The following is a 22,122-nucleotide window of genomic DNA, read 5'->3' as shown; positions in this document are numbered from 1 at the left end:
GACCAATCCTGAACTAAGGCGTCTGCCGCCAGAGCTCGGTGATCGTGAGACCGTGCCATGAAAACCGGGACCTTGGTGTTGTGCCGTGACGCCATCAGGACGACGTCCGGCATCCCCCAGCGGCGACAGATCTCCTGAAACACGTCCGGGTGAAGGGACCATTCCCCTGCGTCCATGCCCTGGCGACTGAGAAAGTCTGCTTCCCAGTTTTCCACGCCTGGGATGTGAACTGCGGATATGGTGGATGCTGTGTTTTCCACCCACGTCAGAATCCGCCGGACTTCTTGAAAGGCTTGTCGAGCCACTGTTGGAAGGCTCGCGGAGCAAGATAGACTGCTCTGATTTCCAGAACATTGATCTGAAGGGTGGACTCTCTCTGAGTCCACGTACCCTGAGCCCTGTGGTGAAGAAACACTGCTCCCCACCCTGATAGGCTCGCATCTGTCGTGACCACCGCCCAGGATGGGGGTAGGAACGACTTTCCTTTTGACAATGAGGTGGGAAGAAGCCACCATCGGAGAGAGTCCTTGGTTGCCTGAGAGAGGGAGACATCCCTGTCGAGGGACGTCGACTTCCCGTCCCATTGGCGGAGAATGTCCCATTGTAGAGGGCGCAGATGAAACTGCGCGAAAGGGACTGCTTCCATTGCTGCCACCATCTTCCCTAGGAAATGCATGAGGCGCCTCAAGGAGTGGGACTGGTTCTGCAGGAGAGATTGCACCCCTGTCTGCAGAGAGCACTGCTTGCCCAGTGGAAGCTTCACTATCGCTGAGAGAGTATGAAACTCCATGCCAAGATATGTTAGTGATTGGGTCGGGATTAGATTTGACTTTGAAAAGTTGATAATCCACCCGAAAATCTGGAGAGTCTTCAGTGCCACGTTCAGACTGTGTTGGCATGCCTCTTGAGAGGGTGCCTTTATAAGTAGATCGTCCAAATACGGGATCACGGAGTGACCCTGCGAGTGCAGGACAGCTACTACTGCTGCCATGACCTTGGTGAAGACCCGAGGGGCTGTTGCCAGCCCGAAAGGTAACGCTACGAACTGCAGGTGTTCGCTTTCTATAACGAAGCGTAGAAAACGCTGATGCTCTGGCGCAATCGGCACATGAAGATAAGCATCTTTGATGTCTATTGATGCTAAGAAATCTCCTTGAGACATTGAGGCTATGACGGTGCGTAGAGATTCCATCCGGAACCTCCTGGTTTTTACGTGTTTGTTGAGCAACTTTAGATCCAGGACGGGCCGAAAGGACCCGTCCTTCTTTGGCACCACAAACAGATTGGAGTAAAAACCGTGACCTTATTCCTGAAGAGGAACGGAAGTCACCACTCCTTCCGCCTTTAGAGCGGCCACCGCCTGCAGCAGAACATCGGCTCGGTCGGGCGGTGGGGAAGTTCTGAAGAAACGAGTTGGAGGACGAGAGCTGAACTCTATCCTGTACCCGTGAGACAGAATGTCCGTCACCCAACGGTCTTTGACCTGTGACAGCCAAATGCCGCCAAAGCGGGAGAGCCTGCCACCGACCGAGGATGCGGAGAGAGGAGGCTGAAAGTCATGAGGAAGCCGTCTTGGTAACGGTTCTTCCTGCTGTCTTTTTTGGGCGTGACTGAGTCCGCCAAGAATCTGAGCCTCTCTGATCCTTTTGAGTCCTTTTGGACGAGGAGAATTGGGACCTGCCTGAGCCTCGAAAGGACCGAAAACCAGACTGACCCCTCCTTTGTTGGGGTTTGTTTTGTCTGTGTTGAGGTAAGGATGAGTCCTTACCCTTGGAGTGTTTAATGATTTCATCCAAACGCTCCCCAAACAATCGGTCACGAGAAAAAGGCAAACTGGTTAAGCACTTCTTGGAAGCAGAATCTGCCTTCCATTCTCTCAACCACAGGGCTCTGCGCAAAACCACGGAGTTGGCTGACGCCACCGCCGTACGGCTCGTAGAGTCCAGGACAGCATTAATCGCGTAAGACGCGAATGCAGACATTTGAGAGGTCAATGGTGCCACCTGCGGGGCAGATGTACGTGTGACCGAGTCGACTTGTATAAGCCCAGCTGAAATAGCTTGGAGTGCCCATACGGCTGCAAAAGCTGGCGCCAACGACGCTCCAATAGCTTCATAGATGGATTTCAGCCAGAGCTCCATCTGCCTGTCAGTGGCATCTTTAAGTGCCGCCACATCTTCTACTGCAACTAAGGATCTAGCTGCAAGCCTGGAGATTGGAGGGTCCACCTTGGGACACTGTGTCCAGCCCTTGACCACGTCAGGGGGAAAAGGATAGCGTGTATCTTTAAGCCGTTTAGAAAACCGCTTATCTGGATAAGCGTGGTGTTTCTGGATTGCATCTCTAAAGTCAGAGTGGTCCAGAAAAGTGCTTAATTTACGCTTGGGATATCTGAAATGGAATTTCTCCTGCTGTGAAGCTGCCTCCTCCGCAGGAGGAGCTGGCGGGGAAATATCTAACATCCTATTGATGGACGCTATAAGATCATTCACTATGGCGTCACCATCCGGTGTATCCAGATTGAGAGCGGTCCCAGGATCAGAATCTTGATCAGTTACATCCGCCTCATCACACAGAGAGTCGTCCCGCTGGGATCCTGACCAGTGAGACGAAGTTGAGGGCCCCTCATAACGAGCCCGCTTAGGTTGTCTGGGACTGTCGTCCGAGTCAGAATCGTCACCCTGGGGTGCATGTGACACCCCCGGAGCTTGGAAGTGTTCCAGCTGAGGGGGACCAGGGAGCAATGATGCCACAGTGTCCATGGTCTGAGTTACTGGTCTAGACTGCAATGTTTCAAGAATCTTTGACATGGTCATAGACAATCTGTCAGCAAAAGCTGCAAACTCCGTTCCTGTCACCTGGACAGCATTCACAGGTGGTTCTCCCTGGGTCACGTCTAGCAGAGGCCCCGGCTGTGCAAGTTGCACAGGGGCCGAGCACTGCACACAATGGGGGTCAGTGGAACCTGCCGGTAGAGCAGCCTCACAAGCGGTACAGTCAGCATATAATGTCTGTGCCTTGGCACCCTTGCGTTTTGCGGACGACATGCTGTTGCCTCCTTGTAATCTAGGAGGGGGTATAGCCGAGAATCACCAGCGACCGTACAGTACAAAGTATTTGCAAACACAAAATACTCAGTATACAAATGGCACAAGTGGGGGTGAGCCCTTGAGGGCTGCTTACCGCCCGCTGAACAGCGGGTATGAGGCCGTAGAATCCCTTGTCTGGGTCTCCCCGTCTCCCCTCTGCAGCTCAGCGTGCAGGCAGGAATGGCTGCCGGCGTTCTGTGAAGAGGGGCGGACCGTGGGCGTGCCACAAACAAAGTGCGGGAAACTGCGTCCTACTGTGCCTAGTGTGAGGGCTGGAGTATGTAAAAAAGACTCCAGCCCTCAGCGCTGATGCTCTGTACAGCGTCCCGCCCTCCTCCTGACTGGCAGGTGCGGAGGCGGGAACGAACGAACTAGGCCGCAAAAAGCCGGGGACTGTAGTAATAAGCGCGGCCGTGATATATGCACGGCCAGCGCGGAAGTCCCCGGCGCACCACAAGTCCCAGCCGCGTCGCAGTCCCAGCGGCCGGCGCGACCGTTCTCCCTGAGTCTACCCACTCAGCTAAGCTGAAGTGAGGAAATGGCACAAGCGCAGCAGCGCTGTTGTCCCCGGCGCACTAACACACCCAGCAATGCTGCGGTGTGCGCGCGTATGCACGGGGACACAGAGTACCTTGACGGAGCAGGGCCATGTCCCTGACGATACTCAGCTCCATATCCAGCGGCTTCTCCAGGGGCTGCGGATGGAGCACGGTCTCAGTGCCTGGAGACCGGTAAAATCCCACTTCACCCAGAGCCCTAATGGGGATGGGGAAGGAATCAGCATGTGGGCTCCAGCCTCCGTACCCGCAATGGGTACCTCAACCTTAACAAACACCACCGACAGAAAGTGGGGTGAGAAGGGAGCATGCTGGGGGCCCTATATGGGCCCACTTTTCTTCCATCCGACATAGTCAGCACCTGCTGCTGACTAAACAGTGGAGCTATGCGTGCGTGTCTGACCTCCTTCGCACAAAGCAAAAACTGAGGGACCCGTGCTCCCACGGGGGGTGTATAGCCAGAAGGGGAGGGGCCTTACACTTTTAAGTGTAGTACTTTGTGCGGCCTCCGGAGGCAGTAGCTATACACCCAATTGTCTGGGTCTCCCAATTAGGAGCGAAAAAGAAAAATAAATAAATAAATATTTCTCATTTTTTGACAGGTGTGGTTTCCAAAATTGTGTAACTTTTGAGGAGGGGTTTCTGCTATTTTGGATTTTTTGCAGCTCGGCAAATGCGAAATGGCGCCCGCAGTCTATGCTAGCCAATTTTGCACTCAAATAGCGCTCCTTCCCTTCCGAGCCCTATCGTGCGCTCAAACAAGCTTTTCTGACCACATAAGGGATATCGCTGCATTCAGGAGAACTAGCAAAACAAATTGTAGAGTGCGCTTTCTCTTGTTACAACTGTGAAGATGAAAAATGTGGTGCAAAAACAAATTTTTTCTGGGAATTTATATTCTATATTATATTTTTTTTCTCGGCTCAACATTATAAGATTCTGTTGAGCACGTGGGGGGTTCTCACCACACGTCTAGTTAAATTACTTGAGGGGTGTAGTTTGCAAAAGGGTAAATAAACTTTTTAAATATGGTTTTAAGGTCTTTTAGGGATGCAGTTTTTAGAATGGTGTCACTTGAGTATTTTCTGTCACCCAGGTCTCTCAAAGTCACTTCAAATGTGATGTGGTCCCTAAAAAATTGATTTGGTAAATGGTGTTGGAAGAATGAGCAATCTCTGATAAACTTTTAACTTTTAGAAAATAAGTTTCAAAAATTGTGCTGATGTAAAGTAGACATGTGGGAAATGTTATTAAAATGTCACTAGGTTTTTGCTCCCCCATCTGAGAGCAGCATAATGTAGAGACCAAGACCCTGATTCCAGTGATCTGTCACTTACGGAACTGTCTGTCTGCTGTCATTTTGACAAAATGCATATTTTTCTCTCCTGCAGATCTAGCAGTTATACAGAGCTCATGAATGTGCTGGACTACCTGCAGCATGCCAAACAGTCCTGTAATGATAATTACTACTGATTAAATAGAGATTTTATTAAAACTACACTAAGCAGCCCAGTAAGTGACACACCGCTTGAATCAGGTTCTGTGCCCCTATGTTATGCTGCTCTCAGATTAGATGGCAAAATCCTGGTGACAGATGACATTTAAACTATTGTGTGTGGTATAACTACCGTATATGGTTTAAGAACATAATTCAAAGTTTGAAACTTGGGAAATTTTTAAATTGCCAATTTTAGATATATTCATAACTAAATGCAAATAATATTGAGCAAAATTTACTGTGTTTTACCATGTTTCACGGAAGTGTAATTACTTTAATGAGCAGGAAACTCATCACAGACTCCTAGATGATCCATCACCGGATTGCACCATACAACTGCATGACTAAATATCTCCACTGATTCAGTGGTCGGCGTATTTATCAGCTATATTTATCCTATCAGCCTTTACTGTAATAACTCACCATTTTCTGTTGTGCTGCAATAATGAAATAAACTTGGGTATAACCTGGAAGCAAACAAATTGATGATTAGTAGGGTTTCAACTACAACACAGTGTAAAGATAGAGAATAATAGGAAGAAAAAAAAAAGATGTATAAATGTATCTGTTCCACGTTCCTTTATAAGAACCACTGCACCTCCCACAACAAGTGACGAGCGATGGCCTCCGGAGCAGGAGAACATGCACTGCCGTCATCCAAAGTGTTACGGACTCGATGAAAGGAACTCTTCATACAGTTCAAGGTTATAATATGCCTGCAGATTCTCTAAGGTTCAATCCGATTGATCATCAACTTACAGGACTTAAGAAGCTGCTGCCATTATCAGAACACCTTGAGAGGTCTCCTAGAGGCCATGCCTTGATGGATCAGAGAAGATTTGGCAGATAGCGGGCCTACTAGCCGGGTGGTTTTATTGTTATGGTTGATGTGTGTATCTTACAACACATTATAGAACATGTTGTCCTGGTATATAACACTGCCATTTATTCACCACAGTAGGATAGACGCTCAGACGTATAACACATCAATTAGACGTTTACCAGCCTACCGAGTGCTTAAACACACAGAGGTGTAATTTTAGTGGGTTATTTCAGGACCCGTGCGGATTTACGCAGTAATAGTAAACGTAAAACAGCAAAGTGCAATTAAGATCACATAATAGCTTTCTTTCATACTGTTTTACTTAAGAAATAGCATGGTGTGCAGGCAATAAAAGCAGAATTACAGAAGAGGAAAACAGATGTTAACCGCGCTCTCTGCAATTAATGCCGCATTCACAATCACGCAGGAGCAGAAAACACTTCAAGCCTTCTGAATGAATCACTATTAGGAGAAAGACAGATTAGGACTACAGTCAAGTGGAAAAATCTGCAGTCCAAAGACGACTAAAATCAGCTCTCCAGAGCAAAGCCCTCCTAAAAATACCTCACTTATCCTGTCTAAACGTTTCTGACAAAATATGGACACCCAACAACCCTGTCTCCACACTACAAATCTCAGGGGAATAAAGGATCAAGCCTCCTGGATGTCAACAGGTCTGACGAAGGCCTATTCTTCTCTCCCCATGTAAACTTCGCTAGATTGGGAGAAAAACCCGGTCAGCCAAGCAGCAAATGGCCAACAGCTTTATAAAGTAATCATCTGTGAGCTACACACATCTGCAGCCCAAAGTCTCCATATACGATTGTGTACTACAATGTATTATAGGAAATTGTGACCATCACAAAGAGGGCCCAACTACTGGACAACTGAGCATAGAAGGAGTAGGGATTAAAAGGGGATCGCTTACTGACTGCTAGGGGTCTGACCACCTAAACCCCATCAATCATGAGGGTGGGACCCTGGATCCAGAAAACCAATCTCTGCAGAACCCCATCCAGCATGGGGTGGATGTGTACGAGCTCACTGTCTGCGGGACCACCAGGAACAGCCGAACGTTGTACTCCGCTTTCTCCAGGAGTTCCAAAGACTGAACGGAGAAGCAATTAGGTATACGCACCTCCATCAACTTTCCGGAAAACCATTGTAAATAAATAAAAACAATGACTATGACAAAACTGTAGCTCAGCCCTCCTCTTGCTCCATACTATTCTGTTCACACACTAATCCCACTCCATGTATTGGATTTAGCCATACATACCTCACTGTACATCCCTCTCTAATGTGCAAGTGTGCATACATAAATTTACGTATTAGCACCAAATTATTACAGAAGTGCTGTATTCCTCCCTGAAAATTATTGCAATTACACGTTTTCTTTCTTTTGTATGTATTGAACAACACAAAAAGAAAACATACAGAATAAAAAGGCAAATTGGACACAATTTCACACGAAACCCCACAAATAGGCCAGCCAAAAATTGTTGCCACCTTTCCAAAATTGTGGGTATAACAACTATGCTCAAGCAAGTGATGATCACAAACTAACCGGTGGCAAGTAACAGGTGTGGGCAATATGAATATCACGCCTGAAACCATATAGAAAGGGGAGAAGTTGATTGAATCTTTGCATTGTGCGAGTGTGTGCCACATTAAGCATGAAGATCAGAAAAATAAAAATTAAACTAGCTGAGGACTTGTAACCATGAAATTGTTGATATTTTTCAACAATTTTGGTTCAAGCCCAACTCCAGAAATCATGATGTTTCTTTGTCCATGATGCACACCATAAACAAGAAGTTTACAAGCCATAGCACTGTAGCTAATCACGTGGACGGCAGAGAAAAATTGATGAAAGGTTGCAACGCAGGATAGTGAATAAGTAGCACCAATCAAGTTCCAAAGAAATTCAAGCTGTCCTGCAGGCTCAGGGTACATCAGTGTAAGTGCACTCTGTCAATATTTGAATGAAACGCTATGGCAGGAGATCCAGGAGCACCCCACTGACAGACATAAAAAAGCTAGACTGCAGTTTGCCAAAATGTATTTGATTAAGCCAAAATTCATATGGGAAAGTGTCTTGTGGATAGGCGAGACTAAGATAGAGCTTTTTGGTAAAACCACATCATTCTACTGTTTACCAAAAACGAAATGAGACTGACAAAGAAAACAACACAGTACCTACAGACAAATATGATGGAGGTTCAAATAGGTTTTGAAGTTATTTTGCTGCCTGTGGAACTGGGAGCCTTGACTATGTGCCAGGCATCATGGAATATGAAGACTACCAAAGGATTTTGAGTCGCAATGCAGTGCCCAGTGTCAGAAAGCTGGGATTGCGCCCTAGGTCACGTGTCTTCCAGCAAGACGATGACCCAAAACATACTTAAAGAAGCAGCCAAAAATGAATGGAAACAATGTACTGGAGAGTTCTGAAGTGGCCAGCAATAAGTCCGGATCTAAATCCCAATGAACACCAGTGAAGAGATCTTAAGATCTTAAAATTGATGTTGGGAGAAGACACCCTTCAATTATTAGAAACCTGGAGCAGTTTGCAAAAGAAGAGTGGTCCAAAATTCCAATTGAGAGATGTAGATAGCCGACAATGAATGATGGGATTAAAAACTGCGCTGTGGTTGAATGAGGAATAAAGTCCTAAAAGGTGATTCTATTCAACGCGTTTCGTTTTGGAGTAAAACTCCATCAGGACAACCTCCAGAATACGGATTGTCCTGATTGTTTTACTCTGAAAGGAGCTGAATAAAATCTCCTTTTAGGACTTGCTTCAGTCCTCAACCACAGCACACTTTTATCCCTATCATTTATTGTCAGCTATCTGCATCTCCAGGGTCTTCAGCAGCTCTTCATGTATAATCAGTGGTTGGGTCTCACACAGCCGGTCCAGGTGAGCAATTCTCTTGCTTCTCACCCAGGTCACCGCACAGTTAAAACCCTATTTGTGCACCGTTTTCTCCTCAGTCAGTTGAGAGGTGTAAGCAGCTTGCTGATGTTATAGGAAGCAATTGATTGCAGTTATTTATACCAAAGGGTGTGCAACCAAATATTAGGTTCAGGGTGCTGACAATTTTGTACAGTCCAGCCCATTTTTGCAATGTTGTGGAAAACTATACCCATTTTGCCCTTTGTCTTCTGTTTTTCTTTTTGTGTTAATATATGTATAACAAAATGTGTAATTGCTATAAATAATCTGGGAGGCATACTTCATTAATTTTCTGGAACAATTTCAAGGGTGCAAACACTTTCAGTATCACATTCTTGTTAATATTTTCCTATATCTTTTCATGGGACAACACTGAAGAGATGACACTTTGATACAACGTAACAGAGTCAGTGCACCGCTTGTATAACAGTGTTAATTTGGTGTGCCCTCTAAATAACTGTGTGAATGGGGAAAGGGTATGTTAAATTTGGCATTATCACGCACTCATATTGGTCAGTGGAAGTTGAACATGGCACCTCATGGTAAAGAATTCTCTGAGGATCTGAAAAAAATAATTGTTGTTCTACATAAAGATGGCCTAGACTATAAGAAGATTGCTGAAGGCTGAAGAGGCTGAAGGAAGCCTCTTCTAATGATGATGTACAAGAAAGCCCGCAAACAGTTTGCTGAAGCCAAGCATACTAAAGACATTGATTACTGGAACTATGTCCTGTGGTCTGATGAGCAAAATAAACTTATTTGGTTCAGATGGTGTCAAGCGTGTGTGGTAGTAACTAGGTGAGGAGTACAAAGACAAGTGTATCTTTCCTACAGTCAAGCATGGTGTTGGGAGTTTCATGGCTTGGAGCTGCATGAGTGCTGTTGACTGTGGGAAGCAACAGTTCATTGAGGGAACCATGAATGCCAACATGTACTGTGACATACTGAAGCAGAGCATGATCTCCTCAATTCAGAAGCTGGGCTGCAGGGCAGTGTTCCAATGTAACAACCCCAAACACACCTCCAATACAACCACTGCCTTGCTAAAGAAAAGAATGGTAAAGGTGCTGGACTGGCCAAGTATGTCTCCAGACCGAAACCCTACGGAGCATCTGTGGGGCATCATTAAATGGATGGTTGAGGAGCGTAAGGTCTCTAACATCCACCAGCTCCGTGATGTCATGGAGAAGTGGAAGAGGATTCCAGTGGCTCCTGTGAAGATCTAGTGACTTTCACGCCCAAGAGATAAGGCAGTGCTTGAAAATAATGGTGGCCACACAAAGAAGGGAATTTTGTTACTTACCGTAAATTCCTTTTCTTCTAGCTCTTATTGGGAGACCCAGACGATTGGGGTATAGCTACTGCCCTCTGGAGGCCACACAAAGCACTACATTAAAAGTGCAAGGCCCCTCCCCCTCTGGCTATACCCCCCCCCGTGGTATCACGGGTTCTCCAGTTTTAGTGCCAAAGCAAGAAGGAGGAAGCCAATAACTGGTTTAAACAAATTAACTCCGAATAACATCGGAGAACTGAAAAACCGTTCAACATGAACAACATGTGTACCCGCAAACAACAAAAAAACATCCCGAAGGACAACAGGGCGGGTGCTGGGTCTCCCAATAAGAGCTAGAAGAAAAGGAATTTACGGTAAGTAACAAAATTCCCTTCTTCTTCAGCGCTCTATTGGGAGACCCAGACGATTGGGACGTCCAAAAGCTGTCCCTGGGTGGGTAAATAAATACCTCATGTTAGAGCTGCAAAACAGCCCTCCCCTACGGGGGTGTCACTGCCGCCTGCAGGACTCTTCTACCTAAGCTGGCATCCGCCGAAGCATAGGTATGCACCTGATAATGCTTGGTGAAAGTGTGCAGACTGGACCAGGTAGCTGCCTGGCACACCTGTTGAGCCGAAGCCTGGTGACGTAATGCCCAGGACGCACCCACGGCTCTGGTTGAGTGGGCTTTTAGCCCTGAAGGAACCGGAAGCCCCGCAGAACGGTAGGCCTCTAGAATTGGTTCTTTGATCCATCGAGCCAGGGTGGCTTTAGAAGCCTGCAACCCCTTGCGCGGACCAGCGACAAGGACGAAAAGTGCATCGGCACGGCGTATGGGCGCCGTGCGGGAAATGTAGATTCTGAGTGCTCTCACCAGATCTAGCAAACGTAAGTCCTTTTCATACCGGTGAACCGGATGAGGGCAAAAAGAAGGCAAGGAAATATCCTGATTAAGATGAAAAGAGGATACGACCTTAGGAAGAAACTCCGGAATGGGGCGCAGCACAACCTTGTCCTGGTGGAACACCAGGAAGGGAGCCTTGGATGACAGAGCTGCCAGCTCAGACACTCGCCGAAGCGATGTGATCGCAACAAGAAACGCCACTTTCTGCGACAGCCGAGCAAAGGAAACTTCCTTCAGAGGCTCGAAGGGCGGCTTCTGGAGAGCAACTAGTACCCTGTTCAGATCCCATGGATCTAACGGTCGCTTGTACGGGGGCACAATATGACAGACCCCCTGCAGGAACGTGCGCACCTTAGACAGACGTGCTAGACGCTTCTGAAAAAACACGGATAGTGCCGAAACTTGCCCTTTAAGGGAGCTGAGCGACAAGCCCTTTTCTAACCCCGATTGCAGGAAGGAAAGAAACTTGGGTAATGCAAATGGCCAGGGAGACACTCCCTGAGCCGAGCACCAGGATAAGAAAATCTTCCACGTTCTGTGGTAGATCTTAGCAGAATTCGACTTTCTAGCTTGTCTCATTGTGGCAACCACTCCTTGAGATAATCCTGCAGATGCTAGGATCCAGGACTCAATGGCCACACAGTCAGGTTCAGGGCCGCAGAATTCTGATGGAAAAACGGCCCTTGGGACAGTAAGTCTGGTCGGTCTGGCAGTGACCACGGTCGACCGATCGTGAGATGCCACAGATCCGGATACCACGACCTCCTCGGCCAGTTTGGAGCGACGAGTATGATGCGGCTGCACTCGGATCTGATCTTGCGTAGCACTCTGGGCAAGAGCGCCAGAGGCGGAAACACGTAAGGGAGCTGAAACTGCGACCAATCTTGAACCAAGGCGTCTGCCGCCAGAGCTCTTTGATCGCGCGACCTCGCCATGAATGCCGGGACCTTGTTGTTGTGCCGGGATGCCATTAGGTCGACGTCCGGCACTCCCCAGCGGCGACAGATTTCCTGAAACACGTCCGGGTGAAGGGACCATTCCCCTGCGTCCATACCCTGGCGACTGAGGAAGTCTGCTTCCCAGTTTTCTACGCCTGGGATGTGAACCGCGGATATGGTGGATGCTCTGTCCTCCACCCACATTAGAATGCGCCGGACTTCTTGGAAGGCTTGCCGACTGCGCGTCCCTCCTTGGTGGTTGATGTATGCCACCGCTGTGGAGTTGTCCGATTGGATTCGGATCTGCTTTCCTTCCAGCCACTGCTGGAAGGCTAGTAGGGCAAGATACACTGCTCTGATTTCCAGAACATTGATCTGAAGGGTGGACTCCTGCGGAGTCCACGTCCCCTGAGCCCTGTGGTGGAGAAACACTGCTCCCCACCCCGACAGACTCGCATCTGTCGTGACTACTGCCCAGGATGGGGGCAGGAAGGATCTTCCCTGAGATAATGAGGTGGGAAGGAGCCACCATTGTAGAGAGTCCTTGGCCGTCTGGGAAAGCGAGACTTTCTTGTCCAGGGACGTTGACTTCCCGTCCCATTGGCGGAGAATGTCCCATTGAAGTGGGCGCAGATGAAACTGCGCAAAGGGAACTGCTTCCATGGCTGCCACCATCTTCCCTAGGAAATGCATGAGGCGCCGCAAGGGATGCAACTGGCCCTGCAGGAGAGATTGCACCCCTGTCTGTAGTGACCGCTGCTTGTTCAGCGGCAGCTTCACTATCGCTGCTAGAGTATGAAACTCCATGCCAAGATACGTTAGTGACTGAGTCGGTGATAGGATCGACTTTGGAAAGTTGATGATCCATCCGAAAGACTGTAGAGTCTCCAGCGTAGCATTCAGGCTGTGCTGACATGCCTCCTGAGAGGGAGCTTTGACCAATAAGTCGTCTAGGTAAGGGATCACCGAGTGTCCCTGAGAGTGCAAGACTGCTACCACCGCCGCCATGACCTTGGTGAAGACCCGTGGGGCTGTCGCCAGACCAAATGGAAGAGCTACGAACTGAAAATGGTCGTCTCCTATCACAAAACGTAGAAAACGTTGATGTTCTGTAGCAATTGGCACGTGGAGATAAGCATCTTTGATGTCTATTGAGGCAAGGAAGTCTCCTCTGGACATTGAGGCAATGACAGAGCGGAGGGTTTCCATCCGGAACCTCCTGGCGTGCACATGTTTGTTGAGCCGTTTTAGGTCCAGAACAGGACGGAACGAGCCGTCCTTTTTTGGAACCACAAAGAGATTGGAGTAAAACCCTTGCCCTTGTTCCTGAGGAGGGACTGGGATCACCACTCCTTCCGCTTTTAGGGAATCCACCGCCTGCAGCAGAGCATCTGCTCGGTCTGGATGTGGGGAGGTTCTGAAGAACCGAGCTGGAGGACGAGAATTGAACTCGATTCTGTACCCGCGAGACAAAATGTCCGTCACCCACCGGTCTTTGACCTGTGACATCCAAATGCCGGAAAAGCGGGAGAGCCTGCCCCCGACCGGCGATGCGGAGGGGGGGGGCTGGAAGTCATGAGGTAGCCGCTTTGGAAGCGGTACCTCCATTTGCTTTCTTGGGGCGTGTGTGAGTCCGCCACGAATCTGAGTTTCTTTGCGTCCTCCGAGTCCCTTTGGACGAGGTAAATGGTGTCTTGCCCGAACCTCGAAAGGACTGAAACCTCTGCTGCCACTTTTTCTGCTGAGGTTTGGATGTTCTGGGTTGTGGTAAAGAGGAGTCTTTACCCTTGGACTGCTTAATGATGTCAGCCAATGGCTCGCCAAACAGTCTATCTCTAGACAAAGGCAAACTGGTTAAACATTTTTTGGAACCAGCATCTGCTTTCCAGTCCTTTAACCACAAGGCTCTGCGCAAAACTACCGAATTGGCGGACGCCATTGAGGTGCGACTGGTAGATTCTAGGACCGCATTGATAGCGTAAGACGCAAACGCCGACATCTGCGTGGTAAGGTGCGCCACTTGCGGCACTGCTGGATGCATGATAGCATCCACTTTTGCTAAGCCAGCTGAAATAGCCTGGAGTGCCCATACGGCTGCGAATGCCGGAGCAAACGACGCGCCGATAGCTTCATAGACAGATTTTAACCAAAGGTCCATCTGTCTGTCATTGGCATCTTTAAGTGAAGCGCCATCCTCCACTGCAACTATGGATCTAGCTGCAAGTTTGGAAATCGGGGGGTCTACCTTTGGACACTGTGTCCAGCGCTTGACCACCTCAGGGGGGAAAGGGAAACGCGTATCTTTAGATCGTTTAGAGAAACGCCTTTCTGGGTGAGCGTCGTGCTTCTGGATTGATTCTCTGAAGTCAGAGTGATCTAACAAAGCACTCAATTTACGCTTGGGATAAAGGAAACGAAACTTCTCCTGCTCCGCAGCCGCCTCTTCTGCTGAAGGGGCTGGGGGAGAAATATCCAACAGCCTATTGATGGCTGAGATAAGGTCGTTTACCATGGCATCCCCATCCGGGGTATCCAGGTTGAGAGGGGTTCCAGGAGAGGATTCCTGATCACTCTCATCAGACACATCACAGGGAGACTGATTGCGCTGAGACCCTGAGCAGTGTGAAGACGTCGAGGGTCTTTCCCAGCGAGCTCGCTTAGGGTGGCTGGGGCCATCATCTGAGTCATAATCCTCGGCCTGTGAAGCCGGGGACCCCCCTGTGGGCTGGATACATTCCAAGTAAGGGGGACCTGAGGACAGAGGCCTCGCCGTGCCCAGAGACTGAGCCCCATGCATAGATTGCAAGGTTTCAAGGATTTTTGCCATAGACACAGACATATTATCTGCAAAAACTGCAAAGTCTGTCCCTGTCACCGGGGCAGAACCTACAAGCGTCTCAGCCTGGGTCGCTACCTCTCCTGACTCCGGCTGGCGAAGCAGCACCGGGTCGGAGCATTGCACACAATGGGGGTCATCGGAGCCTGCTGGTAGATTAGCCCCACATGCAGCACACGCAGTATACACAGCCCTTTTTGCCTTGGCAGGCTTGCGTTTTGAGGATGACATGTTGCTGCTTCCACAGAGCGATCTGGGATATGCAGCCAGAAGCGACCTCACAGTTCAAGAAATACAAAATCTATATAGCTGTACACAGTACACTGATACACAGTGAGGCACTAGAGGGACCAGCACAGAAAAATCGCTTACCGCCCGCTTAAAAAAGCGGGTGTGTGGTCGCCAGATAGCCCCTAGTCCAGGTCTCCCAGAGCCTTGCGTCCTTCCTCCAGCCAGGCATGCATGTAATGGCTGCCGGCGTCTCGAGAGAGGAAGGGGGGCGGGCCCTGGGCGTTCCTGGCCAAGAGCGGGAAGCCTGCTTCCCTCTGTGCCAAGTGAGAGGGCTGGAGCATGTAAATCAGGCTCCAGCCCTCGTCGCTGCTAGCGAACAGCGTCTCTCCCCTACCCTGATTGACAGGGTGGGGGCGGGAACGAATCGGAGTTGCCGGCGTCCTAGGCCCAAAAAGCCGGGGACTAAATTTATAACCGCCGCCGCCGTAAAAGCGCGGACGGCGGATCCCCGGCGCACCACAAGTCACAGCAGCGCCGCCCGGTCCAGAGGGGGTCGGCGCTGCGTTCCCATACACAAAAAATCCCCCAGTAATCTGTAGGGACACCAACTCCACGTTGCGGTCCCCGGCGCACTACAACACCCAGCCAGCCCGGAGTGTGTCTGTGCCTGCCGGGGACCCAGAGTACCTGTATGATGCAGGGCCTGTCCCTGATCGTACTCCTGCTCCGAGTCCATCAGGTTCTAATGGGTCTGTGGATGGAGCCCGGCGTCAGAGCTGAGAGGCCGGCAGGATCCCACTTCCACAGAGCCCTACAAGGGGATGTGGAAGGAAAACAGCATGTCAGGCTCCAGCCCTGTACCAGCAATAGGTACCTCAACCTTACAACACCATCCAGGGGTGAGAAGGGAGCATGCTGGGAACACTATATGTGTCCTCTTTTCTTCCATCCGAAATAGTCAGCAGCTACTGCTGACTAAAATCTGTGGAGCTATGCATGGAATGTCTGACCTCCTTCGCACACAAAGCTAAAACTGGAGAACCCGTGATACCACGGGGGGGGGTATAGCCAGAGGGGGAGGGGCCTTGCACTTTTAATGTAGTGCTTTGTGTGGCCTCCAGAGGGCAGTAGCTATACCCCAATCGTCTGGGTCTCCCAATAGAGCGCTGAAGAAATGTTGACACTTCTTTAAGCAGAATTTGGCCATTTTCACTTGGTGTGTACTCACTTTTGTTGCCAGCGGTTTGACATTAATAGCTGTGTGTTGTTATTTAGAGGGCACACCAAAGTTGCACTATTACACAAAGCTGTACACTGACTACATTACATTTGCATGAAAGTGTCATATCTTCAGTGTTGTTCCATGAAAAGAAATAAATTCATTTTTACAAAAATGTAAAGGGGGTGTACTCACTTTTGGGAGAATACAAAATATATATATATATATATATATATATATATATATATATATATATATATATATATATATATATATATATATATATATATATATATATATATATATATATATATATATATATATATATATATTACACACACACACACACACACACACACACACACACTATATGGTGTCTGTATGTATGCATGCATACATACATGCACACAGTGTATTGCAGGCACACATGATGGTGCAGACACTGGAGCTGGCTAGTTTGCAGCCCACATCTAGAATCTAGTAGTAGTACATGTACACCACTGCTCTTTAGCTTCAGAAGGAAACGGATTGTCATTAGACCAGCAAATGGAGAGGTTCTGCAAATGGATAACAGTTCAGAAAATAATTTGTGCACAGACAAATAAGCAAAGAAGCAAAAAAAAAAACCCCACACAGAAAGCAATGCCACTTACTTTTTCTGGGTACTGATGTGGTCCATACACATTGCTACTTCTGGTGATAATAACTGGAAACTGCAGGGAAACAGATCGATCATTAATATTAAAAACATGGTGCACAACATTAGACATTACAGTAAAGCGACCCCCTGTCATGCTGTCTCATGTGCAGGTGTCAGTAGGACATGAGCGGTCACACTGCAGATTTTGGGTTACACCACACTGCAGGCTGCTCATCAGCAATGAGAAACCCCTTCATGAAAGAACATGATGCAGTTTAATTTCCTCAATCTTGGCATGATAAATCCTATGTATTTCATGGTGGCTGCTGTGCTCTGGGCCATGCCATACAGGACACATGTACCGCATATGCAGTAACACAAGCAATGCATTCAGTGACTTCCATTCTCCCCTTTAGTTACCTACAACGTACATCTGTACAGAGAACCTCCAATTTCAGTCATCTAGATTGTTAGGGGACTGCAGCAATTGCAACGTCCTACTACTATGACCACAAATAGCCCTTTTACACAAGGGCATGACCATAAAGCTGACACCATGTAGAGATCCTACAGGTTTTATCAGCACGGTCTGGCGAGATGCAGGACATTACACCTGCCCCTCTGCTGTGGTGGCAGGGAATCCATCATTATCTGTTATATTATGGTATACATGCAGATATGCCCTGCTACAGAGGACAGACCCATCACATGATGAATCAGACTGCCACTGAGTTATAGTAGGGTCTTTTGGGTTTCCATATGCTGTCATTTTACCAAGGTAGTGCATTCAGCCATTGTACATGGACCAAACCCTGCCCCCTGGAGGAAAAAACTATTACCACCCGCACCCAAAAGGTCTGTGATGCCATTTCTGATATGACAAGACACATTACATGCAACCCGTATCGACAACCTTCTATCATGTAAATTTAGGGAAATTGATTAAACTGAATAATCATCATGATGAGAGATTATCTATCTATCTATCTATCTATATATATATATATATATATCTCTATATCTATATCTATCTATCTTTCTATATATACACACACACACACACACACACACACACACACACACAGTGTATATATTAGTACGAGTGTATTTCTGCTGTCACCCTGGACAGATTGCGCACGGCAGTGAATGACAGCTGGTGCACCGCAGAGCAGGTGGGACACTTGGTCCATGGCCTCAATCCATCCAGCACTTCACAACATATGGCGGTGTGATGCTTCATTTCCACACATACCCCGCTGAATAGAGCTAGGACTCCCAGTGCTAATATATCCTTGGCTCTTCCATTGCCTCCTTACCTTGTATCTTTCCCAGAAAGACAGTACAAAGCTTTCTGCAGCTGCCTTGGACGATGCGTATGGATTCGTTGGCCGTTTTGGTGATGTTTCATCAAATTCCTAATGAAATATGAATTTTTAAAGATGGCAATGAAGTGGAATAATGTTCAGAATACTGGGCAAGATATGCGGTAATGAAGAGATTCATCTACATAATTCTGCACTGGGAATAACACAATCCAGATTTTCAGCATCATTGTTTCCATCAATGTGACCTCTAACCACTAGACTCTATAGAAAGCGAGGCAGCAGCGAGTCCATGGCTGCCAACAGGGGAGGAGGCGGGCTGTGCGGAAGCAGTTAGCACAGTATGGCAGTCTTACAGAACTGGCGACATATCACAACACATCATGTGCCCAACATTAATGTGGTTTTGTATATACAAGCTCCTATTTTGTCTCCTATACAGGTATCCTCTAATGATTGTATCCCTTCACCTGGAATAAAATATTAACCTCTTACACACAGCCATTTTTGGCATTAAGAGCTGTAACAATTTTTGATCTTTTTATGGAATTGCTATTTTTACACAAGTCTTGTATTTGCAGCATGGGATTTTTCTATTCAATGATAAATATGGTTTGTTTTTTGCATTTATTTAGGTCCTTTTAGCAAATGTTTCAACATACGGTACTTTATGACAGTACATTACTGCCTGCGGATCTAAGGCCTACTCTAACAAGCAAGCTTACTAGACATTCAGCTGTCAATTCACAGCTCAGCCCCAGTAACCCAGATGCTGGGGGCTACAGGAGCAGTACAGAGGAAGCCATGCTTACAGGGAATAATGGCAGGGGTCACAGACACTATAAAATCAGCTACCTCGTCGAGGCTTCCTCCATAAACTTCATCTGTACTTATGTAGATAAACTTTTCCACTCTGGCTTCATAGGCAGCATTGAGAAGGACGTGCGTTCCGAAGATGTTCACATATGCAAACTTCAAGGAATCCAAAAAAGACAGATCTGTTGGGAAAAAGCTCCTGTAAGTAATGCAGCTGGTTATGGTCAGGCACAGCAGGAGGTCATTCTACAGTCCGACTTTAGGACCCCGTCATAGTCCTTATTTATAGGTCTGCATTATGGATTAGATACAATAATGGCTCCATGTGAACATACAGTATATCACACAAGTGAGTACACCCCTCACAATTCTGTAAACATTTTATTATATCTTCAGTGTTGTCCCATGGAAAGAGAAGACACTGATACAATGTAAAGCAGTCCGTGTACAGCTTGTATAACAGTAGAAATGTGGTTGGTAACAGGTCATTTGCAACACAATCTATTTTATTGCTGTACAATAGGTAAATAGTACCGATGCATAAAAGATAAAGCTCCGAATACTTTGTTGAGACTAAACTATGACATTCCTCTGTCAATTGACTTCCATTCATTAATGAAAAAATAAAGACCAGGACAACTGGACCTCATGATGGTGAAAGAATGCATGTACCCAAAGACATAATAAAGTCAACAACAGAGAACAGAAGGGGCTATACCATGCTAGTATGGAATAAATAATAGACCACTGTGTGAAAAAAGTATATCAATTTTATTGTAGAAAAAGTGCAATACTAATTTTATAAAACAGTGAGAATATCACAGTACATGATTTAATCAATATTAATATAAAAACCAGAAAAAGAGGTAGTTGGAGGAGAAAAATCCCACAGAAAGGACGAGTCTCCTGAAGCAGTTACAGAAACACGTGTCGGGACCGGTCCCACACCTTGGACAGCAGTCTTTCCCCTCCAGCCCTCTTTTACTTATATACAGGTAGGCGTTTTGGATGTTAACCACCACCAATGTTTTAGGGGGTCCAACCTTTCCTATATGTACCGTATTTTTCGCTTTATAAGACGCACCTGATTATAAGACGCACCCCCAAATTTGGTGAAGGAAAAGAGAATTTATTTTTTTTTAATGTTAAATGGGGTCCATCTTATAATGCCAGTGTCCCTCTAAACTGATATAGGGTATATGTCCCTCATAGCCCCCCATCCTAAAATTAGCCCCCTTAATCTGGATATGGCCCCCTTATATTGAATATAGCCCCCTTGTGATGGCACACGTTCCCCTGTGCTGCCTATGGCCCCCTATGGATTGCATACATTCCCCTGTGCTGCCTATGGCCCCCTATGGATTGCATACATTCCCCTGTGCTGCATATGGCCCCCTATGGATTGCATACATTCCCCTGTGCTGCCTATGGCCCCCTATGGATTGCATACATTCCCCTGTGCTGCCTATGGTCCCCTATGGATTGCACACATTCCCCTGTGCTTCCTATGGCCCCCTATGGATTGCATGCATTCCCCTGTGCTGCCTATGGTCCCCTATGAATTCCATACGTTCCCCTGTGTTAGATAGCGCCCCCATGCTGCTGCCCACGGCCCCTATAGATCGCACAAGTCCCCCTGTGTTAGATATCGCCCCCATAATGCTGCCCATGGTCCCTATATAGATCGCACAAGTCCCCGTGTTAGATATCGCCCCCATAATGCTGCCCATGGTCCCTATATAGATCGCACAAGTCCCACTGTGTTAGATATCGCCCCCATAGTGCTGCCCATGACCCCTATATAGATCGCACAAGTCCCCCTGTGTTAGATATTGCCCCCAGGCTGCTGCCCATAGTAAAATAAAACACTCTTTCCTTACCTCCTCCAGCGCTGAGCTCCCTCCTGTCTGGCTCCGTGCTTCTCTTCCTTACTTCCTGGTTCTTGGTGCCGGTCATGCGATCGGCACAGCAGACTGAGATTTCTGCGTGCCTGATCACAGTGGAAGCAGGGACACGGGGAGAAACGCTGGAGGGGGTAAGTAAAGCTTTTTTATTTTAGAATGAGTAGCAGCATGGGGGCCATATCTAACACAGGGGGGACATGTGCCATCACAGGGGGGCGCAGGGACAAATAATATGCACCGCTCCCCCAGCCCATCACTGCGGTGTGATTTCAGCACCACCGGAGATGGACAGCAGCTGTGCATATTATATGTAATAATATAAGCCCCGTATATTCGGCTTATAAGACGCACCCCCTACTTTCCCCCAAAATTAGGGGGAACAAAAGTGCGTCTTATAAAGCGAAAAATACGGTATATAATTTTTACATTGGTGGTTATTTACACACTTGGCCTCCTGTCTGACTTGTGGCTATGGTAGGGGTCAGTCTCCCGTCCTTTCTGTGGGATTTTTCTCCTCCAACTACCTCTTTCTGGTTTTTATATTAATATTGATTAAATCATGTACTGTGATATTCTCACTCTTGTATAAAATTAGTATTGCACTGTTTCTACAATAAAATTGATATACTTTTTTCAAACAGTGGTCTATTTATTCCATACTAGCATGGTATAGCCCCTTCTGTTCTCGGTTGTTGACTTCCATTCATTTCAGCATTCATAAAGTGAGCACACCCAGCTGGGAGTACACAGGATGGAAGTACGTATTACCAGTATGGGCAGCCCCAGAGAAGGCTTCATTGAAAGAAAAAAGAAAAAAAAATACATTTTAACAATATGGACCCAATTATTTTTATTATTATTTTATTTTTTTTAAATCACTTTCTTGTGGGATTCAGTGACTTTTTGCTCCAAATTCTTAAAAATGACGCACGGGGTTCATGAATTTTGTGCAAAAACAAAAATGCTTTTTATTTAAAACCCCACTAAAAAAAAAGGATTTTTTTTTAATTTTTCTGTTTCGTTAGGGATGATGTGTGTACATCTCATGGGTAGTAATATGCTCACCGGTCGCCATCACCTCTCAGTGTCAACAGCGCTTCAGCCCATTGTGGC

At 47.2% G+C, this 22,122-nt stretch overlaps 1 protein-coding gene across 1 annotated transcript in view; it reads right to left on the bottom strand.

Moving 5' to 3' along the window:
• Positions 1-22,122, bottom strand: part of TGDS (TDP-glucose 4,6-dehydratase) — an 80,034-nt gene that overhangs the window by 24,998 nt on the left and 32,914 nt on the right. Inside the window, exons 5-8 of the mRNA XM_075336758.1 lie at positions 19,145-19,287; positions 18,284-18,382; positions 16,981-17,040; positions 5,568-5,611 (exon numbers count right to left, since the gene is read on the bottom strand). Coding sequence (XP_075192873.1) covers positions 5,568-5,611; positions 16,981-17,040; positions 18,284-18,382; positions 19,145-19,287 — 346 coding nt within the window. The remainder of the gene's footprint in view (positions 1-5,567; positions 5,612-16,980; positions 17,041-18,283; positions 18,383-19,144; positions 19,288-22,122) is intronic.

The sequence above is a fragment of the Anomaloglossus baeobatrachus genome, chromosome 2, assembly GCF_048569485.1.
Source record: "Anomaloglossus baeobatrachus isolate aAnoBae1 chromosome 2, aAnoBae1.hap1, whole genome shotgun sequence".
In the NCBI taxonomy this organism is placed as follows: domain Eukaryota; kingdom Metazoa; phylum Chordata; class Amphibia; order Anura; family Aromobatidae; genus Anomaloglossus; species Anomaloglossus baeobatrachus.
The sequence above is the reverse complement of the archived record's forward strand: the minus strand, read 5'-3'. Positions and strand labels throughout refer to the sequence as shown.